The sequence below is a fragment of the Pempheris klunzingeri genome, chromosome 6 (genome assembly GCF_042242105.1).
Source record: "Pempheris klunzingeri isolate RE-2024b chromosome 6, fPemKlu1.hap1, whole genome shotgun sequence".
NCBI lineage: Eukaryota > Metazoa > Chordata > Actinopteri > Acropomatiformes > Pempheridae > Pempheris > Pempheris klunzingeri.
The window spans coordinates 18,476,651-18,504,089 of NC_092017.1; the positions used below are offsets into that span (position 1 = coordinate 18,476,651).

Sequence of the window (27,439 nt, forward strand, 5' to 3'; positions counted from 1 at the left end):
GAAAGCATATATATTTCAAAGAAACATCAAGAATACAAATCCCTCCTGAGTGCAAATTGTTGCAGTGTAACTCAACATTTAAGAGCAAAATATTACGCAATTATTAGGAAAAAAATATATATACTTTCATACAGGAAAGAAATAATATACAGCAATGGAGAGAAAGCCTTTCATTATTTTTTTTTTTAACAAAATGCTACTGGAGCTGCTGCATGTTGAAATGAATGTAAGTGTAGTTTTAATTTACTGGCCTCTAAAAATATATATATATATATATATATATATATATATATATATATATATATATATATATATATATATATAGCACAACGCAGAAGGCGTGGTACAGCAGTAATGAACAGTCGCCTTACAGCCAGTCGCGTTTGTCCATCATGAATGAATCTGGTAAACTCTACTCACTCTGGTGACTGACGTCCAAATACTTGTGTTAAGAATAAGTCGTCATAGCAGTCTTGACGGCAGTGCTTGTTACAGCACATTAGGAGTGATACAACGATATAAATTACTGCTGTGGTTTTGAAGCATCCGCATACTGACTTCATGTATTTGCCTGCACTTATTCTTGTCTTTCTAATTCATAAGATAGCCGCCCCCCCCCAAGCATGCAGATACGCTCACACGCACAAGCAGAACTGGTTGTATGTGAACTTTTTGTTGTTGTTGTCGTCGTTGCTGTGACCCGCTTGTAGCTTCCCACTTTCCACAAAATCAGCAGTTCATTTTTACAGTAAATCGTACATGACGTGAGCACATGATAAAAAGAAAAAAAAAAACATAGTATAAATGCACATCACACCCAGTGTGGGCTGCCTTTGGACAACGCACCAGCAGGGAGCGAGTACACTACCTTACTCATGACTCGATTTCTAACAGCGCTGTGAGTTGCTGAACTCTCTATCGTTAACATTTCGTCGTCAGTGTTCTTATCTAAAGCGGCGGAGCTTCTGCTCTCTCCTGCCCCCTGTTGGTTCCAGGAGGAGGACAGGGACTGCAGGGCAGAGTGGAGCTCGTCTCGCGCAGCCATGGCGCTCTCGGGACAGGGAAGCTTTAGGGACGGCGCCAACGCTCCCTCCTTGGACAGACCAGTGACGAGCTCGTCGACAGCCTTCGCAGAGGAGGAGATCAGCTCCCTGGAGCTGCTCAGGTTGGAATCTCTGTCTTTTCCTGGAAGAGGAATGGCAGTCAGATACAAGTCTTGACGCCTACAACAACATTAATCTGGTACATTTTCTCTCAGGGTGGTTTTGTTAATGCCGTTCATGCTTAATTTGTAACAATAACAACTTATTCCACTGTTGTTAAGTTGGTACAGAGCTGCATACTTCTATGTAAAAGCAATGTTTTTAATGATTTAGTTTTTAGTGATGGATAGTAAGATATAGTTCAATACTTTTTTCCATTAATGATGATGAATTAGTAAAGTTTTATGAAGCTGTCAAAGACCGCTGTCAATATTTTCAGTGTTTCTTCTAGTGTTTTTGACAAAAGTATGCACTCTGTTGCTGAATAATGTAAGTTACACTGCAAGCGAGTTTAAGCTGCACATCCGGACTGTGTGTGTCACCTCGCAGGGCGGTAGACAGAGAGCAATGCAGCTGTCTGATGGCCTGGTTGAGCTGAAACAGCTTGGTCGCTGTAGTCCTCAGCCTCCGCAAGTGGGAAGCTGAGGCCTCCCCCTCCTCCCCCTCCTCCTCCACCTCCTCTGGGTCAGTCTCCCTCTCCTGTTTGAAAACACAAACACAACCAAAAAATGAACACAAGGCAGAGCAAATGAAGAGTTCTCAGTGTTACATTAGCAACAATTACATCATAAAAATGCACACAAACATATAAATACAACACACCACCATTGGACAACATTCAATTCATTAAAAAAAACCTCAGTTGTTAACCTCGGAAGCAGCAGGCAGTTTAGAGAGGTTGCTCAAAGGCACTAGTTGAGGTAGTGTTATTCAACAAATGATAATGATAATATTCCCCAGCTACATTCTCCCAATTGGACTTAACACTTAAACCAGGGATTTTTTGGTTGTCAGTTCTAATTCTGCATTTAACCTTATGCTACTCCATGAATCACACAAACACACCCAGAGAAATGTAAATGTCATTGAATGAATGGGGCTTCCATGGTGATGTGTCCTTTTCTGTGACATAAACCTAATGGCCTCCTTTCCCAGTTCACTACAGTACAGCAGAACATGTTGATGCACCATGTCCATGTCCCTACATTTTGCTTAAATAAAATGCATCTCGACTGTAATGGCCAACATTACTGTTCCATTTGAATCACTAATCCGCCCTTTCTGAAGAGCTGCAAACTACGAAAGTCTATAAATGACAACGTCTGCTACAGCACATGTTTATAGATGCATTCACATCCACAATCATGCCCATGCGCAGTCTTTGGTTACATGCTAGTAGTAGCCTAGGGCTATAACTCAGGTTTATTTGACTACAATAACACTGCAGGCAGCAAAATGCCCCAGCACCTATATGTGTCAATGACTTGTTTTAACAAAAAACTGCTAGTTTGTGTGGCTAAGATAACGGCAAACAAGCCTGTTAGCTGTGACTGATGCCACTTCATTCAACACATTCATTACTTGAACGATCGTCAAGGGGCGACTGCGGAGAGATAAGCCTACAGAGCATTGAGCTTTACAGGAGCAATAAAGGCTGAGTGGCATCTTTAACAGGCCTGCTGTGGGTGTGGGTATTAATCTGTAACATTTAAGCCTGTGTCACGACGGAAGATTGTTTTTAACCTTTACATATCCAGGGGAGCTTTGCTCAGCAAGTATTCTGTCTTTCAGCCACAGTTTATCCAAACAAATATCAATGGTTTACGTAATGAAGCTGCAGATAGTAGATAGTGAATGCCATTAATCTAATTCATTAATTTTGACCATTTTTATTGCCAAATTATACAGCCACACAAAATGTGTACAGCTCCAACAACAAAATGTGCGGTGCTCTAGTTTACTTTTCTGGTTAACTAAATTCCAAGACCTTTGAATTTGTTGTGTTAATAATTCCAGTTGTCTGGTGGTAGAAGTATTTCTCTCATACTACAGCTTCATCATGTCACCTTTCTCTGAAGTCTGACCAGCTATATTATAAACTTCTCTACCCAAAATCAAAAGGAATGCCACAATACAATATAGCAGTCCGATAGTTGATGATATTATTTCTATGGGGCCGACACAATATCAGGGTTTAGTTTCCTTTCAAAAATGTGCAGAAATTAGGAGCATTTTTATAATGTTGCCATAACCCTTAGTTGTAGTTGCTTGCGCTGCTGAAACATACCGTGATGTAGCAATGCATGTAGCTCTGAAGAGCACGGGCTAAATCAAGCGTCTTGGACTTTAGGCTCTGCAGGACCTGCGAACAGAGATGGATTAATCATAAAAGTTCTACAACAATGGCAACTTGTGTGATAGGATGATTAAAAACACAATAACCCTTCAATCAATGACACAAGCCAGATGGTGATTTCTTACTGGGCTCCTGGGGTAGGCCAGCTGTGCCTCTCTCAGCATCTCTCTGGTGATTTTGAGGCTCTCCTCGGAGAGAGAGCGGACACCCTTATTGGTCCCCTTTAGCAGACACGTGACCATAGATTGCTGAAAAGATGTAGTAAATATACAATAGCATAAATCATATCTTTAAGAGCGCTTCTCCGGTAAGTCACTAAAAGCTAAAAAAAATATGGTAAGTATGGTATATACAATCTTTTACACTGATAAAGTAACATAACATGGCACAATCAGATTCATTTTTTTTTAAAGAACTGTGATCAAGGTGCATATTAAGCAGAACATTTTACGGTGTAATAATGAACTTGCCATTTCTCCGTGCCTGACAAACTATGTTAAGGTGACCCTGTTATCGGTTGACATACGCACCAATGCAGACCTGTCTTCAATAAACTAATATTGGTCAATATATCAGCCTGGCTGATTAATCGCTCCATCTCCAAGTCCTTTCCCCCCCCCCACTTTTTGACATCTTTGGTTCTTATTCATCTTTGCTACATTTAAACGAGATCACCCGTACAGCAAATTGTCTCCAACACTGGTGTCTTTTAAATTGGATTCTCTGTAGGTGAATCTGCGACAGCCTCTTTGTTGGGGTCATGCTTGTTGTCATTGCTTGTGATATACCCTGTGGTAAGTACAAAACTAATATACACATATGAGTATGTTTATGCTAATAGCTTTCAACAAATTCTCTTATGCCGCAATATAGTATATATATATATATAATATATATGATACAATAGTATGATACAATTCTATATCATGTTATTCACGGCCCCATGCGGTCGTCCTTTAAAAGACTGACATTTCTAAATATTTCCTTACCGTGCATTTACACGGCATAATGAGATACCTCTGCACTTCAACAAATCAAACATGCGTACAACATCAATAATTCCCTACTCCCTAATATGTTCCTTGCTGTGAGATCCACACAGCTAATATAACATTCTCTACTATTGTGGAGAGGGGGCTTGATCACAGTAGACCCCAGAGTTTTGGCAGAGATAGTAGCTGCTGTGGTATTAATGGTGGTGTTACCTTGCCTGTGGCCTGAGTACCCTGCTCCATAGCATTCAGCGGCATGCCTGTCATTGCTGACAGGTGGACAAGCGCAAGCAACGCTGCATCCAGGCACTGACTGCTCTTCCTCCGTGCCTCCGTCACCATTGATGTTATCTCAGATTCACAACCCTGGATGGGGAGAAAATTTTCATTTTCAGCTAACATCATGTCGGCACAAACAGGTTGAATTAAAATTGATTTAACAGTCAATCAATGTAAGCAAACCAACAAAACGGTTGACATAGTCTGAAGGGTCAGTAAATAAATCAAAATGTTAGAGAATGTAAAAAAAAAATAAAAAAAAAAAGATCAGGAGTGAGACAGGAAAATTGTGTGTTTAGGTGCTGAGGCTGGTAAGGAATTTAGATTTATTTTCCATATATTCATGTTCTGTTTGGGGCTCAAGGTTGAGAATTCCCTCCGCTTGGTCATTTCCATAGACAGAGCTCAAACAGCTCAGAGCTAAGACACGTCAATTAATGCTGTGCATTTTGATAAGCCACCCCTGTCCAAACCACACTAAATTGAAAATCAGTTTTTTCAGCTCGGATTTTCCAATTTTCCTCTCTTTTATACTACTTTACTACATACAGCAAATGTCACAAAAACAATGTCACTACGTGGCCTTTAAAGCAACATTTTTTGCGTTTACCTGAATGAGCAGCTGGAAGAATCCTCCCATCTTCTTTACTTGGCACCTGAGTTCCTCTGCGATGGTGTAGAGCAGGCCGGAGGAGGGTTTAACACTGGCCAACCACTGCATGGTAACAAACACTGCACTCTCTATGGCTGTGGTGGCCTTCATCAGCTGGGTCTGGGCCACCAAGTTGGACACAAACACTGCGGGAGAAAAACACACGTTTGTTCGAAGAAGGTAACCCTGTGCCTTTTTTTTTAGAAAAGAAAATCTGAAAATTAGACGATTTCTTTAAAAGATACTGAATTTCATTGAAACTGAATAAATTAAAGAATTGGCATCTCATCCCAAAATTGCGAACAATGTTAATTTATTTATTTTGTGTAATGTTAGACAGTTGCATAGAAAAATATGCAAAGTGACTTTTTTCTGTTACCTCTTTATAGTCAACTATTTATCAACTTCGACTACTAATGAATTTAATATTGACACAAAACCACCAGCTGTTTATTTATTCATTTCTTTGGATCCCATTAACCATTGCCTCTCTTCTCACTCATAAAAGACAGAATTCTAGTTTGAATCTCACCGTTCTCTTGGCTGTCATCATCCAGCCCGTCGTATAGGTCAGCTATGGTCTGGACTGCTAGATACACCAGGTGCAAGTCAGAGGCCAACCTGTCTGCCAAACTCTCTTCTGTCCCGCTACAACCACGCAGACGGGCCACTGACTGACCAATCAACTCCTTGCAGATGCCAGGCATGGCAGAGTCTGTGCAGCTGGAATGGGTGGAGGGTGGTTTGACCACACCCATCAGCCCTGGGACAGACACGGTCAAGAGTTTTACAAATTCGCACTGCCCTTCCAAACATTAAAACCAGCTTTCTGTGCACAGTGAGTGCTCACCAAAGCTAAGACAGCAAAAAGGACAGTTAGATCAGATATCAGTAAATATCATATCTTTCTGATGAACTGTTCCCTAGACTGAACTAGACTGAATTTTTTAAAAATGACATTAAAACATGACACTTTCAAATTAAAATACGGTGTTAATTAGAAAGCTGAAAATATTCAAGTAATTTTGTTTGGAGCCTTACCAGCGGACTGTGAGGAGTTGTGGTGGAGGCTCTGAATCGGATGGACCCGGATCTCGTAGAGACGCCCCGAGATTCTCTTGCTCTTCAGCAAGCTCCTGCTCCTGATGCCAAACAAACCAGAGGCAAAACCCTGTGAGCATTCAGCCAACATTTTATATTTACGTACATAGTTATTAGGCATACTGATGCTCTCATTCAGAGCGGCTTGGTGCTCCAGTGTACTTAACCTTTGAGAACTCACCAAATTTATTCTGTTAATTATGGTATTGGGTTATTAAAACAATGATAGTCATTGCAGCTCAAGGTTTATCTGCAAGTTTGTTGTCCCAGTATTTTTCCAAATGGACTGCACTTTATGTCCGTTACTCCATAATCCCCGTAATGTTCTTTTATTTGTGTGGACTTACTCACTGAGTTTGAGTGCATTTATTCATAATTTATTTTGCTGATGTCATGATGGGATTGGAGACAGACTACATTTATCTTTATCAATGTGAGCAGTTTGTCTCCATCTCCGGACATGGTTCTGGCGATATTTTTGCAAAGATGCATGGTTGGCTCATGCGTGAAAGGGTTACATGAGTTTAGAATACATTTTCATTATTATGAGCAACCTAGAGGGGAGGTCAGTAAACAGCTGTGACTGGCTCTAAGGCTTAGGCATGGGCTTAATGGAGTCAGAGAGAAAAGGGACGAAGGAACCACAGAGCCTGTGCCGTGTTTCATTTGGCTGGGTCTGCTGGTAGTTCAGGCACCACCAGGAGCACCATAAACATGCTTGACAAGAATAACAACAATGTGAGGGGAAAATTTTTGGGGGGGGGGGGGGGGGTTCTGCATGTAGCGTAGATGCTGCATGTGTGTGTTTGGGCTGTGGGTTGAAGAGTGAGAAACAAAGAGACCTTTAGTGTTCTTTCGCTTTCTAAACCCATTGGCCTGGCCTCCATGGAAATGAAATTAATAAACAGAGGAAAAAGAATAAAGAGGGAAATATTCTGTGGGCAGCAGCTTCACATCAACTTTTCATGAGAGAGAAGGATGTGTTGAATGTCAAAAATATGTACCAGGTGGTAAATCACATTAATGGAAACTAGGAAGCCTTTGTGAAAATAACCAAAATCTTCCAAAGTGTTGAAAAAATTATTTTCCGTGTTCCGTCCACATACGTCCATTTGCCTGACACATTGTTCACATTAAATGAGTGCAATGGGCCGTGAGTTCAGTTGAGCATGAGGGCAGTGGGTGTAAGGCAAGAGCACAGTCTATCCAAGCCACGGCATTGTAAACAGTTAGGTGGACACAGTCTTATACTTCCCTCCAGCGCACGCTGTAGGTGTTTTTGAAAACTTGCCTACTTACACATTTCAAGTAATTGGACAAGAATGCCAATTATGTTCCTGAAATCTAATGTCAAACTTAGGTGCTGGAAAGAGGGACTGATGGCTAACAGGAGAGAGGAAGAGCTGGATAATTACCTTCGGCGCGAAAAGGAGGAGGTGGAAGCAGAGGAGGCCGATATATCTTGCTCCCACTCATCATCAGGGTCATAAAACACATCGTCATCTTTAGAGGTGGAATCCCCCTGTGGAGAGTAAACTACTGCTGACATGCCCAGTCTCATTTACTCAACTTAATGAGAAAAGCACGGCAAAGTGAGGCAGCATCCCTCTGTCAGGCATAAAACAAGCCAGTCTGGACTGTAAATAAGGTCAAACGGCTGGGAAATTGGCAATTGCACTTGAGCTGATGTCAGACTGTGAATATGCAGAGTGAGGAACAGGGGCTGCCTGGTTCAGTATGCTCCACTCCACAGGAATCATACATCAGCTTATTAGAGCACATGTCAAATTAAATAAGCAAGTATGCACAAGATTCCTATGAATTTTCAAGCATTTTGTTCATACTTGTTGAGTATTTTATCCGCTTGAACATGATTCTACTCACAATTCTTCATCATTTTAAGATCCTTAAGGGGTATAAATATGTTTTTTTTTTTTTTTTTACATCCACAATCATTCGGATTCTAAACAAAACATACAATTATGCTGTCCAATAATAATAATAATAATAATAAAGTTCAGAGGTAGTTTGAGACAGTTAATGAAACAACCTGGACAGTCAACACCTACTGGAAATTTGTTTTTAATTCACCTCATCTGCAAGTCTTTAGACAGGTTGGGGAAACTTTCAGCTACAGGGCCCTTCCTATGAGGTGAGGGTTCGCCACTGAACTATGCCTGTGGCACCCAGTGTGTGTTCACTTATAATTTGGTAAAAACCATCATCAAAAAAAAAAAAAAAAGTTCTGAATGTTTCCACATCAGGAATAAGTTCTGTTTCATGCTAATTTCCATTTTAATTAGAGTAAAATTCTAATTAGTCAGATTTCAGACACCTTAACAAGACAAGCACGTCTTAATGTGTTCTTGATTGGTAAAACAATCATTAATTAAAAAAAAAAAAAAAAGGTGATGACTTTATATTGTGATGATTTAAGGCATACCTGCTCGACTTCCCTCATGGCAGCAATGTTGTTTTGGAACTTCTCCAGGCTCCAGAAAGTGGAAATCCCCAACTTTGTGTTTTGAACCCGCACCTGCAGCAGACCACCCTGCTGCGAGTTCCCATCATCACAACTTTCGTGTCTACGACAGAGGAGAGTCAAATAACCTTTGGCGTTTGAAAAGGAACCATAACCTCAATAGCTTTATTGGTTCTTGATGGGTTTGTAACCCGCCTAACATATCCTGTCGTATGTAAAATGTGGCCCAGTGTTGTCTTTTCATACCTGCTGAAGATGGTGTTTTTCCTCAGTTTAGCACTGATCTTATTGGCTTCCTCGATCATCAGAGACAACTTCATGGCATCCCACTGTGGGGAGACTGCAATACAGAAATAAAACACATTAACTTCAGCAAACTCCAATTTAATAGCACTGGATCGAAGAGGTTCACCCTACATAACCGACATAAATGAAATGCAAATAGGAGCTAGCATTATAGTCAACATCTGAGACAAAAACACCTATGGGGGGACATGTCTGGACAGTGAAGACTAAAAAATAACAAATACCAAGACACATTCTACTGTTTGGTGTATATTTATAAAAAAATATGTATTTGATCTAATACATTATTCTTATTATTCTTCTAAGTCTTACTATACATTATATATTGGTACTGTAGAATAACCACCACCCATATAAGACTATATAACCTCACATTAAATTGCTATGGTGTCTCTGTCTCCTGTGCTCCTATTAAACTAATGTTAAGTCCAGTGTTTATATTGGGCCTGGGCAAACCCTCTCTACTCTAATGACTCTGGCTTAAAAAGGATGAGCCCCACCCATCTGCAACTTCACTTATATGGTGTGAATTGCCGCTGTGGTTCCGAACTTTAATCTGCTCTCAACAGTGACTTGAGAGCTCTCACCATTTCGCTGAGTGTGATTTTCCCTTAAGGCCCTTTTCTTCTGCATCTCCTCGAGCTCTTTGCTGATCTTTCTTTTCTCCGCCTCCAGGGCATCAACGATCTTCGCTTGACGCACACGGTGTTCCTCCATCGCCTGGAGTGAATCATGGTAATGTACACAATATTAAAAACCACCAGGCCAAAACGTTCTGCCTAAAGCCAAACTCCACCACAACTCAAAACGCATACCAAATGGCCCATCAGTTCAACAAAAAAGCCAGTCACAGCATATCAAAGTGGAGAAAGTTGAATGAAATAAGACCCATTTTAAATGTCATACTTCTATTCTCTCGGGTATTGCCACTCTATCACCCACAACTCTCAAGTATTTCTAAGTACAATGTACTGAATTAAGTATTACATGAATTTTAAAACTTCTCTATGCTTGTGCAAATTTGGCCAACTTGTTCTACAGTCAGTGATGTGAGGTTTTCAGGCCATGCCTGATTTCAGTCTCCTCCAGGAGAAAAAGGGGGATTAGCTCAGTGTGAGGGCAATAACTGAGATCTGTAACATAAATGGATGGGTGATTTGAAAGCAGAATAGGTAACTCTGTGTGTGTGTGTGTGTGTGTGTGTGTGTGAGCAATTTTCCATGTTTTTGACAAAACAAAACCTGAGCAGCCCAAAAAAATTCCAGTAACCTAAAATAGTCAACTTCATCAAAGTGAGAAGGATAATTAACATTCCCAGGTGTTGCTCTGGGTTCTGACCTGGGCCTCCATGTGAAGGCGGAGGCGTTTCTTGTGGGTGTCCACCTCCTGCTCCAGCTCCTGCTTAGCCATTTTCAGCTCTGCCATCTGGCTGGCCACCCTCCGCTGATGCAATTCTTGCTGACGCTTCCGCTCAGCCTCCCCGTTCTAAATAGATTATATTTTGGCATTATTTAGTGAGAAGTGACAGGGTGTAAGGATGTACAAAAGATTATACATGACAAGAACTGCTCAGTGGTTCCATAATAATGCAACATAGTACTTGTTGATTTCAATTTGTGATTACTTGGTTTGATCAGATCTTTATGCAGACTGACTTCCAATAACTGTAATAGCAGTACAGCTTAAGAAGTGCAGAATGTCAACACACCACCCATACCACACAGAGTGTAATGGCCAAAACTATGGTCCCCTGTGAATAGATATCACTTAATAGTCATGATCCCCTAAAATGATCATAAATGCAGAAATGTCAGGTAACCAGATCATGGAGAGACAATAGAATGTTTCCTATTTTCATTAAAAACAAGAAGTGAATGCTTTGTGTACCAGCTCTCTCTGAAGGGTTTGGATCCTCTCCTCATAAAGCATCCTCTGGTCAGATAGCTCCTTCTGGGCCATCTCTTTTGCCATCTGGATTCCCTGCACCATCTCCTCTTTTGCCTTCAAATGTGCTTCCTCAATTTCTGCCTCCAGCCTAAGACACATAAAGACAGCTTAATCGATTTCTGGGTTTGATTATAAGCCTCTTCAAATAGATGTTGCCCTACAAAAACATTCTAAAAAAAGAAAAAGGCCAGGGCGGCTGGTATTAGTCATGTTATGATCTTTTTTAAACCGGTCTTTTGCACTCACTGAGCCCTTTGAGCTGCAAGTAGCTCGTTCTTGGCAAATTCAAAATCTTTGTGGCCGTCAGCTGCGCCTGTCCAGCACGACACCCGCTTCCCTGACTGCACCTCTGCTGGATGGTTGAAACGAAAGTAGTGGTCCCCCCCAAGAATCACCCTGTCGCCCTGGAAACCGTAACCAGAAATGAGAAGAGTTAAATTCGTGAATAAGATGGATAAACATGGCCAACCTGGTCATGTTTATTTTAGCTGGTGGGTTTAATTCAGAGCAAATTACAAAGCCACTGCAGAAACCTTACTATAGGCTACTGCTCATAGTATTAATGCTAAACTTCAGATAGGTTTCTGATGTACTTACATGGTGCAGGACAGTGGATTCAGATATGAGGTTTCCATTAACAAAGGTTTTGCCATTTTCCATGGGAATGATGCTGACAGTGTCCCGGATGTTGGTTATAACACTGAGACAAACAGAAAAAAATACACATATTCATTTTTCATGTTGAATGCCTGCTGTTGGTAAAAAAATGTGGAGCCCCAGCATTTCAAGATGCTAGTGATACAAGCACACACTCTCCCTATTGTTCTTTAGTTGGGCACATTTAGTTGGATTATTAATAAACTAAAGTGTCGACGTCACTCTACAGTCAAAACTGCAAACAGACCACATACTGCCATACTATTGATATGAAGTGCATTTGCTTCTGCCAGTAGCATTTTCAAAGCCCTCCAGCTATTTTGTTTTTACCAGTGTTGGTCAGCGATGAGGGCTCCTGTCAACTGGATGTCATGGCTTGACTCAGACGTGAGCTTGCCCACTGTGGTTCGGCCCTCTTTGATCATGTAGAGAAGCATCTCTGACAGCTGAGGATCCTCGTTCAGGTTCACCAGGTTAGGAAGACGATTGTCCACTTTGAATGTCACACCTGCTTTCTGAAAACGCAGAGAGTTTCCGAACACTTCTTTAACACAGCGTTGCTAGTGTGTGGACACATGAATATTTATTACAGCTTGTTTCAGGGTTCGGTATTTCGACCTTTTAGGATCAGAGTGGTGAAGAGACTATTGTACTGTTGGAGAAAGTGGATGAGAGCCTTGACAAAGTGCAATTAAAAGAACTGCATGCATGTTGAATGAGGGAAGAAAAAAAAAACAACTGTTTTTACCTGCAACTCTTTGGTTTCTTCACGTTTGCGGATTTCAGCTTGCTCCAGTTTCTCTCTCCATGCCCTGCAAGAGCATGGTTGATTAATACTGGTTAAATGGTTGATTTTTAACTATTCAACAGTGCGTCCAAGATGATAAAAACCTAAACAATATTCACGCATGAAGACAAAGCAAATGCATACAAACATATGTACATTGTCATAAAAATATCATTACGGTGACATGAGTGGAAACATTAAATCTAAAAAAAAAAAAAAAAAAAATCACGAGAATCACTTTGCTTCTAGGGTTCTCTGAACTCTGGACAAATGCTACAGCTCTCCCTCTGACACCCTGAAAAAGGAGACTAGCAATATTGGGGTGAGATGCACCAAATAAATAAATATATATAATTATTGTGATGATCTGACCGGTTGGCCTCGGCCATTTCTCTCTCTTGCTGACAGAGTTTGCTCTTCAAGCCGACGATCTCCTGCTGGAACAGCCTGACCCTCTCAGGTTCGACGCCCTGGGAGCTCATCTGGGCAGCCCGCAGCTTCTCCACCTCAGCCTTTAACTCTGAAAGCACACAAAATATGCCCAAAATATGCCCAATATGAAAAAGGCAGGCAATTGTATAAAAGTCCTGAAAGTGTACTGGATTTTATTTGAGGCTACAGAAATATTCTGATTTTGTAAGTGAACTGCACAACAATGTCACTTATTGCAGACATTTTTCTGAGCGGCTCTGTCCTGATTTGTAGTGTTTGAGCCATAATAACTTTGAGTATCACACACTGACAGGTGATGGAAGAGAAATCCACAGCAAGAGCTCCCCTTACTGCTAAAAACGTCAAACAGCAGCGCAATCATCTCGTGAAAAATAATACTTGCATGACAGTTAGCCGCCATGTGCAGCTGACAGTGCATAAATATGGCCTGGAGGCAAGGTTAGGGCCAGGCCTTAATTGAACTGGGTAGTGAATATGCTTGTGATGGATAGATGGACAGACAGGAGGGTATGTGGGAGGGAAGGAGAGCGAAGGAGATCAAGAGCAAAACACAAATAGAAAGCAAGACATTCACATATAAAGAAAGAGAAAAACCAGAGAGGCTGAAACACAGAAAGGCAGATGAAGTCTGAGCTAATGGACTAACAAGCAAAACAGAGAGTGAATGACTGTTCAAATGAGTGTGTGTACGGTTTTAATTTAACTATTGTGGGTAGAGCGACTGTTAAGAAATATGCCATCAATTCAAAACATGATTTTGTACTGCAGGGTTCCTGTAGTGCATAAATACTGTTCACACACGAGAGGACAGGACTGTGGTAACACTGGTCCGTATAGAAAAACCATCTGTGGTTTCCCTTGTGAATAAGGACACACAAGTATGGCGCTGTTTGTGTAGGGTGACAGATTTTCAGGTTCACAAAGAACCTGAACTTTCAAAAGACATCACGACCTTCTGTATACGTATGAATACACTGGGGGGGTGTTGAGTGAATTTTTACAATAAAAATTCACTCAATAGTGTCCAAGGACTCACCTCAGCCACAACGACCTCACACATGGCAACATCAACATTAAGCGTATGGCCAGTGTATGCAGCAAAATAATAGAAAGCCCAGCTAAAGGGCAACTAGGGGGATTCAGGTATGTACAGAAAGGATCACAAACTATGTGATAAAAGATAAAACCATTTACTATTTATTAGCAGTGCAGTTACAACAAAATATGAATAAAAAAAAAACGGCCAAAGGTCAATTCAGAAATGTGGATATTTTGAGTGTCTGACCTCTGATGAGCTTGGCGTTGGTGTCCTCATTGACTTTTGCCACGTTAATGATGGTGCGGGCCTGCTGGGCATAGCGCAGAGTGCTTAGGCTTTCCTCCACATTGCTGCCCGCTGGGCTCAGTGTGGCGATCATGGCCGTCTTGGAGTTACCACCGAGGCTCTCTTTCAACAGCCTGCAGAAGACAAAAAAAAAAAAAAAGGGGGGGGGGTGGACTCGGTCACGATCATCCTAAATTGGAAATCAACTACTGTGAGTTAGTAAAACAAATATATAAAATATATATATATATATAATACTTTTCAGTAATAAAAATTTTACATGTTTTGCATGAATCAATTACTTTCATTTATTGTATTCTATTTTTATACTGTGAATATCAGTATTATGGATGAATTGTCTTGTCTTAGATGTGCATACATCACACACACACTACTCCAGTGTACTGCATGAAGCTGTGAACCAGTTTTACCACTTTACATTTCTTATTTAAAAAACTGATAAAGAGAGCTTGCAAACAAAAGATGATGTTCTACAGCAGCTACAGCGTACAATCATACTGATCTCTCACCACGTCAGGACAGACTCTCTGTACGGTATGAAGACCTTCTTTCTGGTCAGTGCCTGTTCTGACAGGGCAGAGATGACCTTTCCGAGGGTAAGCAGGGATTTGTTGATGCTAGCGCCCTCCTACAATGACACAGCAAAGCTGGCTTTTCATGTTTTGAATAGCATGCTGTTGAAAATGCAAAAAGAATCATCTGCGAGACAAATGATGGACTGAAATAATGAGCAAAATGAGTGCGAATCCAATTCAATTTCAAGTCAAAAAATGTCAAGAATGAAAATTATAAATTGCAGGACCCAAAATGGAGTCTTAAAATGACAAATACTATCTGAGCAAAAAGGGAGAGCAAACACAAAAATATTCAATTAACAATAATAAGAAATGGAGGGGAAAAAAGCCAATATTCACATTTTAACACAAATAACCAAGAATGCCATGGTGTGTGTGTGTGTGTGTGTGTGTGTACCCTGAGTCGATCTCCACTTGTTTGGGCCGAGTTACAGCGCTCGCTGCCTGCCAGGTCCACCAGGTTGATCCTGCTTGTGATACTGTGGTCGTGTTCCTCGCCCTCCACAAACTCGGTCTGTACACAAGCACACACAGAAAAACTAGTGTGTCACTGCAGAATTCACCTTCTCATTTATACATTCTCCACATTACTAAACACTTGCTAAATCAAATGTGGCGCCATATGTTGTAGTAGTTTTACTGTATGAAATATTTAAGAATTGATACAGTGACGGCGTGAGGCCGTACCTGAGTCTGGGTCATAACCAGGGTGAAGACGGAGTGAGATCTGGAGCTCTTGTCATTCATTCCTGTAGCTGCTGTGGCTCTCTGCTTGTTGCCCAGCTTCAGCCAACCCTACAGAAGAACACTGTGAATTATGTGTGAATCTTCTTTCGCGTGAAGTCTCTCATGATTATCAGCAGCATTATTGTTTGTAACACTTCATGTTGGATACATCTTTGATGCTCTTACAGCACTTACCTCCACGGTGTGCCTTCACCGCACTCTCAAAACATGAATATTCAGCCACACATTGTATTTCATCACAGCCTCTGAGTCTACTTGACTTTGAACTGTGGCTTGCTCACTCATTTAAAGTTGTGAAGAGCATGTGCTAAAAGGCAGAGCGTCTAAAAGAAAAAAAATATATCTTTACAGCAACCTACCTGAATGTCACTGTAAGAGTTCACAATATTTCTGTGAAGAAATAAAAATTCACATCACATCATTCAAGAATGTTCCTTTGGCACTTATTGAAAAAGTGATGTAGTAAAAGAAATGAAGAGGATTCTTACGCAGAGAGGTCAGCAACATAGGGACCATGGACTGGATGCTCCCTCACCCTCAGCTATACACACAAATCAACAGGGTTTTATCTTGACTGTACATATTCTCAGGTTAATCAGCGCTAACAATTACTATAAAAATGTTTCTATGGCATTATGAGCAAGAATGTGTCTTAGAAAAAGAAAAAAAAAAAAAGCTAAAGTTTTTAAATAAAATCTTAAAATTTGGAATGGATCATAGGCCACAGCGGCAAGTAGCAAGTTTACAACCCACAATAAAAATATAACAGTAGTTTTCTGGTTTCTGGAATGCATTGCAAACTACTTACAGGCATCCTCCTCTGGTTTGGCTCATCTCTGGCCACCAGCAGGTCATGGATCTTCTCATTGTATACTTCAAAGTAGCTCATCTCTACATGACATTTGACCTAAAATATAACAAACCACTTGGGAAGTTATGCAAGCAAGAAAAAGAGGATTGTTCACTTACATATTCAGGTTTTTGCAATCTTTTGAGTTTTTCAAGAGGAAAAGCTGCAGCCTTAAGACATTTTTGAACAATAAAGGAGTACAAGAACTTAGAATAAATTAAAATCATTTGACTAGGGATAAATCCTTGTAAGAGAGATTTTACCTCCTCATTTTCCATGGATGTCAATCTAGAAAAAAGCTCCTGACAGAATCGTGGTATTACCCCTTCCTCCTCTCCAAAGCCCATCATCCTAAACAGTGATTTCAAACAAATCAAATTGACAGCAGACTGATTATGATTTAAAATACACATCCCAATATAGACAATTTATGTGCTACATATTCTTAAGAGCTCAAAAGTTAGGATAGCAGAGGGGAAGAGTTTCAGTTGTGCGTGGTGAAAACCAGAAATACTCACGTGTACGACTTCCCAGAGCCCGTTTGGCCGTAAGCGAACAGGCAGGTGTTGAATCCTTCAAAGGCCCTGAGCAGCAGAGGTTTGGCCAGTGTCTCATACACCGTCTGCTGGCTGGCGAAGGTGGGGTCGCTCTCATCCACTGAGCAGAACGAGAAGTCGTAGTTGAAGGAGTAGCTCTGTTTGCTGTCTGGATGCTGGACAACAGTCTCCTGGCCGTTCATGAAGATGACCTGCAATGCCTTCTCTGCCTTCTCCCTGTAACAGAGCAGAAATATTTACAAAAATGATTTCAAACATGGATTGTGTCCACCAGAAAGACATTTTCTTTCCTCAATAAGAATCTGAGCACTTCCATTGCCCTAAAAATGCCCATCGCTTGTACTTTGGGGGTCATTTTCCAGCTGCAAAAACTCCTAAACAGCCCAGTACAGTACAGGACTGCAGCTACTGGTTATTTTCAGTACCAATTAATTTATCGATTAATCATTTAGTCTATAAAATGCCAGAAAATAGTGAAAAATGTCAATCACAATTTTCTGAGGCCTGGGGTGAGATAATCTGGTTGCTTGTTTTGTCCAATCAATACTCCAGAACCTGCAGATATTTAGTTCTCCATCACATAAGACACAGAAAAGCAGCAAATCCTCATAACTGAGGCCGTAACTGGAAAATGTGTGGAATTTTCCTTGAAAATAGCTTCAACAATTGATCAATTGTCCAAATAGACTATTAGTCTATGTATCTGCTCTACTGGAGTAAACACACTTGTTTCCATCTCAAGCAGAGAAAGTTTGAAACATGTTGTAAAATACATTCAAATAAATATAATAAAAGCAAGTCTCTTAACTTGTCCAGGATACATGTTAATGCCCTGCGATGAGTCAAATGTGATTTAAACACACAGCATCTGATTAACCTACACCCTGGTTCATCATTACTGCTATATACTGATGTTTGGTTGAATCAGGCAGATGGCCCTGATCCCTTAAAAGCTGAAAGTCATAATCCACTCCTTCACAGTTTCAGACAACAAGTGCGCTACTAACCTGGCGCAGAAAGGGCGCACACGGACTGCGACAGTCACGGCACTGTTTTCCATCTTAAATGACTCCTGCTGCTTCAGAGCCTCACTGGGACGGGACTGGGGCCGATCGGTGGCTGCTGGGGCCGGGGTAAGAGCGGAGGAGCCGGCCTTGGTCACGTCTCCCCTTTGGCTCGAGCTGCACGTCTTTCTCACCTGCGGCGCATTGTTGTTTTGCGTCGTCTTGTGCACACCTGCGGGCGCCTTGCTGACCCGCGGAGCCGGGACAGGCTGCGCGTCTTCCGCCGGCTGTGCTCTGAATTTGGGCCTCTCTAGACTTGCTGCCGATCTGGGAGCCTCCCTCCCCGCCAGTCTCTCGAAAACATCCCTCTTCGCGGCGATCTTCTCAAAGGGGGTCTTTTTGGTGGGGGTTTTAAAGGTCTGGGCCTGGTCCTCTAGCTGCCTACCTGTGGAGGAAGAGGAGGGCGTCTTGCGGGGCGCTGACCTCAGCGGAGCCTCCACGTGAGCCGCGGTGTCTCTTGCTTTGCTCTTACAGGTAGTTTCCTTTAAACTCATGGACCTGAACACACCAGGGGTCCTGCCGTTTGGCTCACTGAGAACTTTGGGCGCAGGCTGCACACCAGCACCGTGTCCGTGTGCGCCTTTCTCCATTGAGGGAGTCCTGGTCCTGCGCTGCAGGGTCAGTCTCTTCTCCGGAGCTGCTGCGGTGCTCTGGCTGCTTTCAACCATGCTCTTCTCCGCTGTCTCGGTCTTTCTCCGTGACCTCCTCTGCAGAGTGAGTCGGCCACGGTAGGGAGTGTGCTGCCCGCTGCCGCTTTTTGACACCACATAAGTCCTGTTCACCTGTCTGCTCTTATCAGATGACCTGCTGTCCTCACACGCAGAGTCTCCGGATGTCATCTCACTTTTTCCTACCGTCGTATCTGCTACTTTTCGCTCTGCCAGGCGCTCTCTGCCCGGTGTCCTGGCTGTTGCTGTTGCTGACATTAGATGGTCGTAATAAGCCGTGTGCTTCCTCGCTTGTACACTAAATAACGACATGGCAGCCGGCTGCTAAAAACAAAAACGTTAAAATGAGTTTAGCTAGCTAACGGCAACTCCACTCCGGTTACTCTACCTACGACAACAAACGACATGAAACATATGTAAAGCGGGAGTAGATACAGCAAGAGTTGTTAGTTACACCGAATATAAACCCATTTGAATAAAATAATAGCCGTGTCCACACGAACGGGGCTGCTTTTGTTTATCATCTCCTTTTCGCTTCCGCCTTCGCCCGCTTCAATTTCAAACCGTCTCAGATAGTGGAAGCTGATTGGCTGAGATTCTCAAAAATCGTTACGTCACATCGTGGACGTGACCTGTAGGTACCAGAGACTGACGCCAGGTGGCAGCACAATCCAGGCTATCCAGCTCTCAAACAGGCACAGAAGTAACTAAAACCAGCTCTGAGTTTGTGTCCCAGTGGAGACATTTGTGTGACTCATATTTTCCTGTCTAAAATTAGCACTCTACCGGTAAAAAAGTGACTTACACTTGCACAGTTTAAACATCAACAAAATATCTCCATCAGCTGAGGGAGGGCTCCATAAAAACACTTTAAGTGCACCTTGTTTTAAGATGTTTTATTGTCAAGGATGCACTTTTATACACAAGTTATGTGTATTGTATATTTCTTTTCTCTCTTGGCCCCAAGAGGCAAAGTTGGTCATGATGCCCAAACACCAACAAACATCAACGACAGTTCAGTCTGAGGTAGGATGGATTCAGATGTTAGGAGTACTAGAACCACAAAGTTGAGGAGGTTTTATTTTTTTAATATTGAGACCTGCTGTGCAATAATGTAATAAAACATAATGAAATTTTGATGTATTATATTTTTCTGCACCTCAGTAAAGACTCAAAGTTTACCACAGCAGTGGCACAACAGACCATCCCCCAGCTGTGCAACCTGGGTTGGAGTGTAGATTTGAGAGGGTAATTCATTTATCTGAATAAAATGTCTAACATTAATAACCCAAGATATTTATTTGGAATCAAAATGAATTTTATTTTTTTTTCAGTAAAACAATATACAAATTAAACATTTAGTATTTACCCAATATACAGACAGCACCATTGCAGGCATGGTAGAAAGACGTCGCTACTTTTTGCGACGGTCGTGTTTCCTTATGATGTCTATTAGGTTGTTCTTAGTGACCAGCACGTCGTCGGCCCCCAGCTTGGCTTTCTGCTTTTCCCTCCTCTGCTGCTCATGGAGGTGGGGTGAGTTGAGGAGCTGAGGGGGCAGGATGGACCCTGTGGGTTTGACCCGGTTCACCACCTGCAGGAACAACCGCTTGTTGTTGTTGTTGAGAAAGGTGATGGCTGTTCCTCTGTGTCCCAGCCGACCCGCCCTGCCCACCTGGACGGGAAGAGGTGAAGGAAAATAACTTAACTTTCCACAATTACTTCCCTAATTTAGCTCTTGTTGACAAAGTATTACACAGGATGGAGGATGCAAATTGGATTTGATGACTATTTCTCATTATATATATGTATGAACTAATTAATGAAGCTTCATTTTTGAGATGTGGCAGCAGGGTAATCTCTGAAAGCTGTCATACGGACAAGTCAAACAAAACAAGTCTACTCTTGGTATTACTAACCTGATGGACATACTCATCCATTGTGTTCGGCATGTCAAAGTTAACCACCAGTCTGACGTTGACAAGGTCCAGTCCTCTGCCTAGTACACCTGTACTGATCACCACTTCAAAGTCTCCATCCAGAAGACCCTGAGAATGCAGCAGAGCAAATTTACAATCAGAGTCAGAAATGTTTTGCACTGTCAAAACCCTTAACCAGGCTTATACAAAGTCTTTAAGGTTTTGGAAAAGGCTTGCATTTGAATTACTCCATGAAAAGTGCTTGATTTTTCAAAATAATCTGGTGTTTCATCCACATAATCACTCCTGTAACCTCTAGCAAGCATTAAATAATCATGATCAAAATATACATTCAAAGTTAAAGCGATAAATTTATTGATTACTGTAGATTACAGTTACAGTACCAATTTAAATGTGATTTAAAAAGGCCTCAAGAGTCTCTTAAAGAGCAGTACAAACCCTGCTGAACAGACTGCAAATTGTTATGAATGACCTCATTTTGACCAATAGGCAACCTTGTTTTCAAGATCATTTTTTACAAATTCTGCAATATTTTAACAAATGTAACTATAAACTCTGCTAGATCTTATGATCTTAAAGAACAATCAGACCAGAGACATTATTTTACAGTATCCCAGAGAGGGTAGTTGTGGTTTTAACATTGCTGCATTCAATACGCTGACAGAAACGTCTCAGCTCTCAGTGTCTGCGGTCTTCCACCTACAGATTATTCAGGAGCAACACTCCTCGCCATCGACAATGGGAGAAGTGCTATTCATGCTTTTTTGACTGTGCATGTTCTGGCTGCCACTGGCCTCACCCTGAGGATGCGGTTACGTTCCCACTGGCTCTTGTCGGAGTGGATTGCCACGGTATTGAGGCCCATCACCTTGGCGACCGCCTCGCACAGCAGGTCGGCCCCCAGTTTACAGTCTACAAACACCAGCACTGGAGGCTGGTACAGCTTACTGTCCTGATGAAATGAAAACAAAGCATTCATTAAATTTTCATTAAAAGATTAGATTTATCAGTAAGTCTATTCACAGATCGAGCTATGTGTGTATATTGTTTGAAACTCTGATTTATTGTTATGTTATCAAGTTGTTGAGGAAAGTAAAAAGAAAAAATCTACAATTGTTTAGTTTATGCCATTGCACCAGAGGCTGATTTTAACCCTTTGTATGATTGAAAAGGTCAAAATCCTCCAGCAGATGGCAGTCAGGACTCTCCTACCAGAGACTCACACTTTCAAAGGAAAAACGTACCTGCGCTGGGCTGACTGACATGCTTAAAAAAAAGACCACATTCAGCTGTTTGGATATATTTTAGGTTGTGCTGCAACTAAAAAGTAAGATAAAACTAAAAAAAACAGCAGGTTTACCAGAGTTTAGGATTAAGGATGACAACATGCGCTGTAACAGATGAGTGAAAACTCTCCCTATTACCTGGTCTCAATGCTTCTCTCAGCTCTACGTCTATTGCTCTAGCTCTAGTGTGATCATGCTACGATTCTCTGACTTTTGTTTGAGCAAATTTTCATATACCACACTCTAAGAGGTGTAATATATGTATATGTTTTTTTTCAGATGATTTGAGTCATGCTCTCTCCAAAGTTCTGCTTTTCTTTGAGTGTCCGTTCGCCCTCAAATTCCACAGTATTCCTGTGAGACCCACCACCTTTCCCAGTTCAGAGACAGTAGTGTTAAATTAAAGCATTAGCATTAAATAACAGAAGTCTAAATAACTTGGTTGAAAAAAAAACAACAAACTAAATCACCATCACAACCACCCTCTACACAGAGAGACAGCTCCTGTTACCCACACAATGGTCCTGCAACACTTCTCCACTGTGTTCACTAAAGCAGACCCCTCTTGTTCTGCCCTGTATAAATGGTGCGAGCCATTGCTAGGATTCCTGGAGTTGGGCTAGTGGCTCAGGGCCCACCCATTTCCTCCAGACGGGGGCCAGGGCTGCAGCCATGGCTCTGTCTAAATATGGTGTAGTGAGGAGACTTAAGGAATTACCACCTTTAAACAGCCAGTTAATAAAATGCTAAGCTGGTACCAGTGCATGTTGAGATTGTGTGATAAATCCTGCAATAATAACCCACTTTGTGTTCGTCCCTACTGAAACACTTTCTGGTTCTCCAGAGTACAGTAAGACTTTCCCAAAACTAAACCTGCTAACCTCTTAAACACAGCCAGCGTTGGCAGTGGAAGTGAGTTTAAAAAGGGACACTCCACCAAAGTGTACCTTTTGAGACTTGCTGGCAAAAAGGCACCGTGTGCCATTTACACAAACCTCTCCAAGCCATTTCTTAAGAATCAAAACCTCAAGTCTGTGACCTACGTTAAGAATCTCAAACAGCTTCTTCTTCTTGGAGGGTTCCTCCACCCATAGCAGGATCTGCCTCACGTTGGAACAAGGCTGGTTCTTCTCTCCAATAACAATGCGGACGGGGTCACGGACCAATCGGGCAGCCAGCTCCTCCGTCCCCTTTGGGATGGTGGCCGACACCAGCAGAGTCTGGTGTTCCTCTGGTACTTGCTCCAGAACCTCCAGCACCTGCTGCTGGAAGCCCATCTTCAACATAGTGTCAACCTACAAGACGCACCACAAATGCATATGTTTCAAGGGCTTTTGACTTGAATTGTATGATTTCTACACACTAGACTGCATGCAATTTAATACTTGACTCCACTTACAGGGGCAAAAATTGAGATGAAAAATTCAAAATGTATCTACTATCATGGTATGCTGGCTAAATCCTCAATTTCAGAGCACATTTTGGGATAGGACATGATTTTTGTCAACATTAGCCATCATAAAATTTGTTTTTTAATAAAAATTTCAATCAACAAATGATTTCAAAACTTTTCAGGAGAATGTGTTGATTCTTGGATGCAGAGAACTTCAAAGAGCTGAAACATAACTAAGCTTTTAGACCCTTTTTGCTCTCAAAGCCACATAAGTGCATTAAGTGCTTAACTTCCAACAAATCTGAACTGCACAGTGTCATACCTCATCAACCACCACAGCCTGCACTTTGTCCAGCTGCAACTCCTTCTGCTTCAGGATCTCAAGGAGTCGCCCAGGGGTGGCTATGATAATCTAAAAAGGGATTCGTAGAAGAACATGATGATGTGGAAAAGTTGAAGACTTCAAAAAAATGTTTTGATTGGTGGAGGAGGAAATTATTGTAAAAACAGGAACTGTACTTTGATGGTGCTTTTGAGGCGGTGCAGTTGGGGGGGAAGCGGCATGCCGCCTACCAGCAGTGCAGTTCTCATGTTGGGGAGGCCCATCACCAGCTCCTTGGCCTGTCTCTCTATCTGAATAGCCAGCTCCCTGGTGGGGGTCAGGATGAGAGCGACGGGGCTACCAACACCGTGTGATGGTTTCTGAGAGAAGAAAACATGGAGCTTCTTGATACATATGCAGGCTCAAAAGCAGTTAGATGAAGCAAGTAATGTTACTAGAGGCATTTTGTGAATAGTTTAATGCTGCTAAAAATGTATTTCTGTGATATTAAGTTGAGAAGAAATGTATTCTCTTGACTCTGCACACTCTCCTGCATTATAATAATGATGAAAATCTTCTAGACTTTGCAGGTTATTTTTGATTTTGCCAAAAGAACTAAATGACCTGACGTGCATTACTCACCACCGGTCATTTGTAATATTCATAATACTGAGAGCAATGAGAATTCTATTGTTCCATATTGTTATATCTATTTGTTATTGTGCTATTATATTGTATGCAAGGAATGAAATAACTAAAAAGCATATGAGAAGGACAAAAAAGTCAGTGCAACATTTGTTACAACACAGACCTCAATTTAGCTACTATATCTGCTCCAATAGATCATTTTCAAACATTTACTTCAGTTAGAGTTCAATTCTACAGTTACACATTGTAAAAACACTGCTGCTGAACAGCAAAAGAGCCAAAGGGTCAAATTGTGTTAAAACCTTTTTTCACAAAAAAAATAAATTATCTCCATACTGATAAAAACATAATTTATACTCACCACCACAATCATGGTGATGGTATACAAATTTATATTCCATCCAGCATCAGTAAGCGTATTCATTACTGCATTCTCATGGCTAAAAATCACTTTAGGTGATTTACAATCTACACTGTAAACTTTGGTTTGTACTAATAATTATTCATAATCATTATAAACATATTTGCTTATTTAATTTAACATTCATTTATTTAATTTTAAATTGGCCTAAGATTACATGAAGGTCAACATTTATTGTATTGTTTATCTTGTGTCCCACAAGCCTTCACCTTTACAATCAGCACACATGTATTTTTTGGCTAATCACTAGCAACTTGCATGTGACAAAGCTGCTGCATGTGATAAGCCAAAATGTATTTCCTCTACATAAATGTCCTATGGATTAATATTCCTATAAATGTTTCCTACAGATTAAAGAGTAGCTTTCTCTGGGTATAAATCAGCAGTTTTCTTTAAATTAAATAATCTCATTTCATTGATTAATGTGACTGAAGACCATGATCACAAGGTATGGAGCACAACCAGAACATACAATAATAACAGAACAATAGCTCACAACATGGCTAAAGTCTGATGTTAGCTGCATTACTGTACCTCCAGAGCCCTCACTACCACTGGCAGCAGGAAGGCTACAGTCTTCCCAGAGCCCGTGTCAGCGCTGGCAATCACATCCCTGCCGGTGAGACCAACAGGCACCATCTGCATCTGGACCGGTGTTGGCGCCTCATAACCAGCTTTTTTCAGGTTGCCTCTCAGCACGGCGGGGAAGCCACAGTGTTCAAACTCAATGATGGGTCTCCAGACATCTCTCCCCTGGGTGTCAATGCCCAGCTCCTGTTTAATCCGCTGCACCTGCTCGTCTGTTAGGCCTGATATGAACAGATCTTCCCTGTAGGAATAGCACGCCTCGCTTTCACCCACTCCTGCAACTGCAGGCTGTTGACGTTGAGGCCTTTCAACTCCATGTTCATCTTTGCGGTCAAACACGTCCGCCCCAGTCCCCATCCCCATTTGGGCCAAATGGTTGGCTTTGCACTCAAGACTGCAAACATCATTATCAGTGCTGTCACAAATGTACTCCCCATAGCGACCACACATCACACAGACAGGCTCTCCTGGCTCTGGCCATCTCTGACTCTTTTTGAAGGATTTGACAGGTTCTTCCTCCTCGTCCTCCTCCTCGTCCTCCTCCTCTTCGTCCTCCTCCTCATCTTCGTCTTCTTTATCGCTGAGGACAAACTTTTGTCCATCTTCACACGCTGAAGTTTCTCTCAGATCTGCAGAGTCTCCACCTGCTTTTATTGTCTCGTCCTGAGCTTTGGCGTCTTCACATGCTTCCTCTTTCTGAACAGGGGTCGCTGAACTACCTTCTTCTTTTCTCTCCTCCTGATCCACCTTGCTTTTCTTATTTAAAACTTGGCTTGAGCCCTGGGCAGGTCTCTTCACTTTCAGGGCTCTTGGCACAAACATTTTTTTTTTATGGTTTATTTAACCTACAAACATAAGAAAACCAGATTAATCTTGTGACATGAGGATAATGTTTAAGGGTCATCGATGCAACAGCCTCTCCAAACGGTAGATACTCGGACTTGTACACTTGTAAGGCTTGTACAACGTAGCATTTAAGAAATAACGTATTTTAGATAAAAAATGTGTGTGCTACAAGTGATATTCTCAGAGGTAAACATTAAGTACGAATTACTTATCTGCGTTTTTGACAAATATATCTATAACTCCTGGCTGCTACAGGAAACAAGTCAAAAGCTTTCGCATTTTCATGTATTCTGAAAAAGCACTTGTCAAACCACAGTTCGGCCATAACTAACTCATTAATGTTGGTAAGTATCTTCGCCAAATGTTTCTTATAAATGAGCAACATTTATACATACCGCTCGCGTCATCTTCCAACAGTTCAAAACAATCGCCGGCGCAGATTGATGACGTATGGTTGTTTTGCACGTCGGGAAATGTGGTTCGCGGAGCACAGCTTTTCTGCTGTGCGTCGTGGTCATTTGGCCTCTTTATGACAAATCTTCGTGGTGTGTTTTTGACTAGAACATGCTAAGATTATTAGACATTTTAGCTTTTAAATTTAGAGTCGTCTGCTAGGCGTCATGTTTTACAATATGGGTGTGGTTGAAGAATTGAAGTGGGCTGTCCACAAGGTAATTAGAATATTGAAATAAGTAGCCTGTAAATTTAAATCGTTTTCAGTCCGACAAGTCGAGAACTCGTGGATATTTGTAATTAAAACCCTTCAGCTTTTAGTTTTGTGGCTAATTGCATACAAGCCGTCCTCTTATCGTGCATTCAAATGCGCTTCGAAAACTCAAACATTAAATCTAAGCTGCGCATTCATGTGGTGTAAGGATATTGAACGATGTCGTTTAAAATTAGCCTGCTGTCTTGGGGTAAACATGTCACAGAGATGCGGCGCAGTCTTCAACAATATCCCACCCGAAACATCTAGTCGGAGAACACGGTACATGTGCGCAACAACGTACCACGCAAACACCAGTGATAACATTCCCGACGACCGTGAAGGTATCACCCGCGCATGCGTGTTGCGCGGTAAAGGTGCAGGGCTTGGAGAGCCACAGTGCGGCAGGAAAACCGCACCACGGCACC

At 41.7% G+C, this 27,439-nt stretch overlaps 2 protein-coding genes across 2 annotated transcripts; both read right to left on the reverse strand.

Annotated features, from left to right (window-relative positions):
- Positions 1 to 272: 272 nt before the first annotated feature.
- kif14 (kinesin family member 14) lies at positions 273 to 19,173 on the reverse strand. The gene is made up of 29 exons (XM_070832369.1): positions 18,137 to 19,173; positions 17,091 to 17,345; positions 16,836 to 16,923; positions 16,531 to 16,629; positions 16,211 to 16,263; positions 16,082 to 16,112; positions 15,663 to 15,770; positions 15,373 to 15,489; positions 14,910 to 15,028; positions 14,341 to 14,513; positions 12,975 to 13,122; positions 12,564 to 12,627; positions 12,146 to 12,330; positions 11,756 to 11,858; positions 11,405 to 11,562; positions 11,099 to 11,246; positions 10,550 to 10,696; positions 9,799 to 9,931; positions 9,152 to 9,245; positions 8,867 to 9,008; positions 7,839 to 7,945; positions 6,364 to 6,464; positions 5,855 to 6,085; positions 5,281 to 5,468; positions 4,605 to 4,757; positions 3,525 to 3,647; positions 3,331 to 3,405; positions 1,586 to 1,742; positions 273 to 1,185 (listed from the first exon to the last, which is right to left on the reverse strand). The coding sequence occupies exons 1-29, from the start codon at positions 19,171 to 19,173 to the stop codon at positions 812 to 814; spliced, it is 4,911 nt and encodes a 1,636-aa protein (XP_070688470.1). The 3' UTR covers positions 273 to 811.
- Positions 19,174 to 20,208: 1,035 nt separating this feature from the next.
- Positions 20,209 to 26,710, reverse strand: ddx59 (DEAD (Asp-Glu-Ala-Asp) box polypeptide 59). Its single transcript, XM_070831880.1, has 8 exons — positions 26,638 to 26,710; positions 25,406 to 26,304; positions 24,000 to 24,182; positions 23,803 to 23,892; positions 23,131 to 23,382; positions 21,601 to 21,753; positions 20,781 to 20,909; positions 20,209 to 20,536 (listed from the first exon to the last, which is right to left on the reverse strand). Exons 2-8 carry the CDS (start codon positions 26,279 to 26,281, stop codon positions 20,276 to 20,278), a joined length of 1,944 nt encoding a protein of 647 aa, XP_070687981.1. The 5' UTR covers positions 26,282 to 26,304; positions 26,638 to 26,710; the 3' UTR covers positions 20,209 to 20,275.
- Between the last annotated feature and the right edge of the window lie 729 nt (positions 26,711 to 27,439).

What these genes read in the sequence shown, in the direction of transcription:
- kif14 (XM_070832369.1), bottom strand. Translation starts at nt 19,173, where the DNA reads ATGTCGTTATTTAGTGTACAAGCGAGGAAGCACACGGCTTATTACGAC. An exon ending in TATGTTGCTGACCTCTCTGC is followed by an intron (nt 16,113 to 16,210) that starts GTAAGAATCCTC and finishes ATTTCTTCACAG; the next exon opens with AAATATTGTGAACTCTTACA. An exon ending in TCTGTCTACCGCCCTGCGAG is followed by an intron (nt 1,186 to 1,585) that starts GTGACACACACA and finishes TTCCTCTTCCAG; the next exon opens with GAAAAGACAGAGATTCCAAC.
- ddx59 (XM_070831880.1), bottom strand. Translation starts at nt 26,281, where the DNA reads ATGTTTGTGCCAAGAGCCCTGAAAGTGAAGAGACCTGCCCAGGGCTCA. An exon ending in AGCTGTTTGAGATTCTTAAC is followed by an intron (nt 21,754 to 23,130) that starts GTAGGTCACAGA and finishes TCATTTCATCAG; the next exon opens with GACAGTAAGCTGTACCAGCC. An exon ending in AACGTAACCGCATCCTCAGG is followed by an intron (nt 20,910 to 21,600) that starts GTGAGGCCAGTG and finishes CTGCATTCTCAG; the next exon opens with GGTCTTCTGGATGGAGACTT.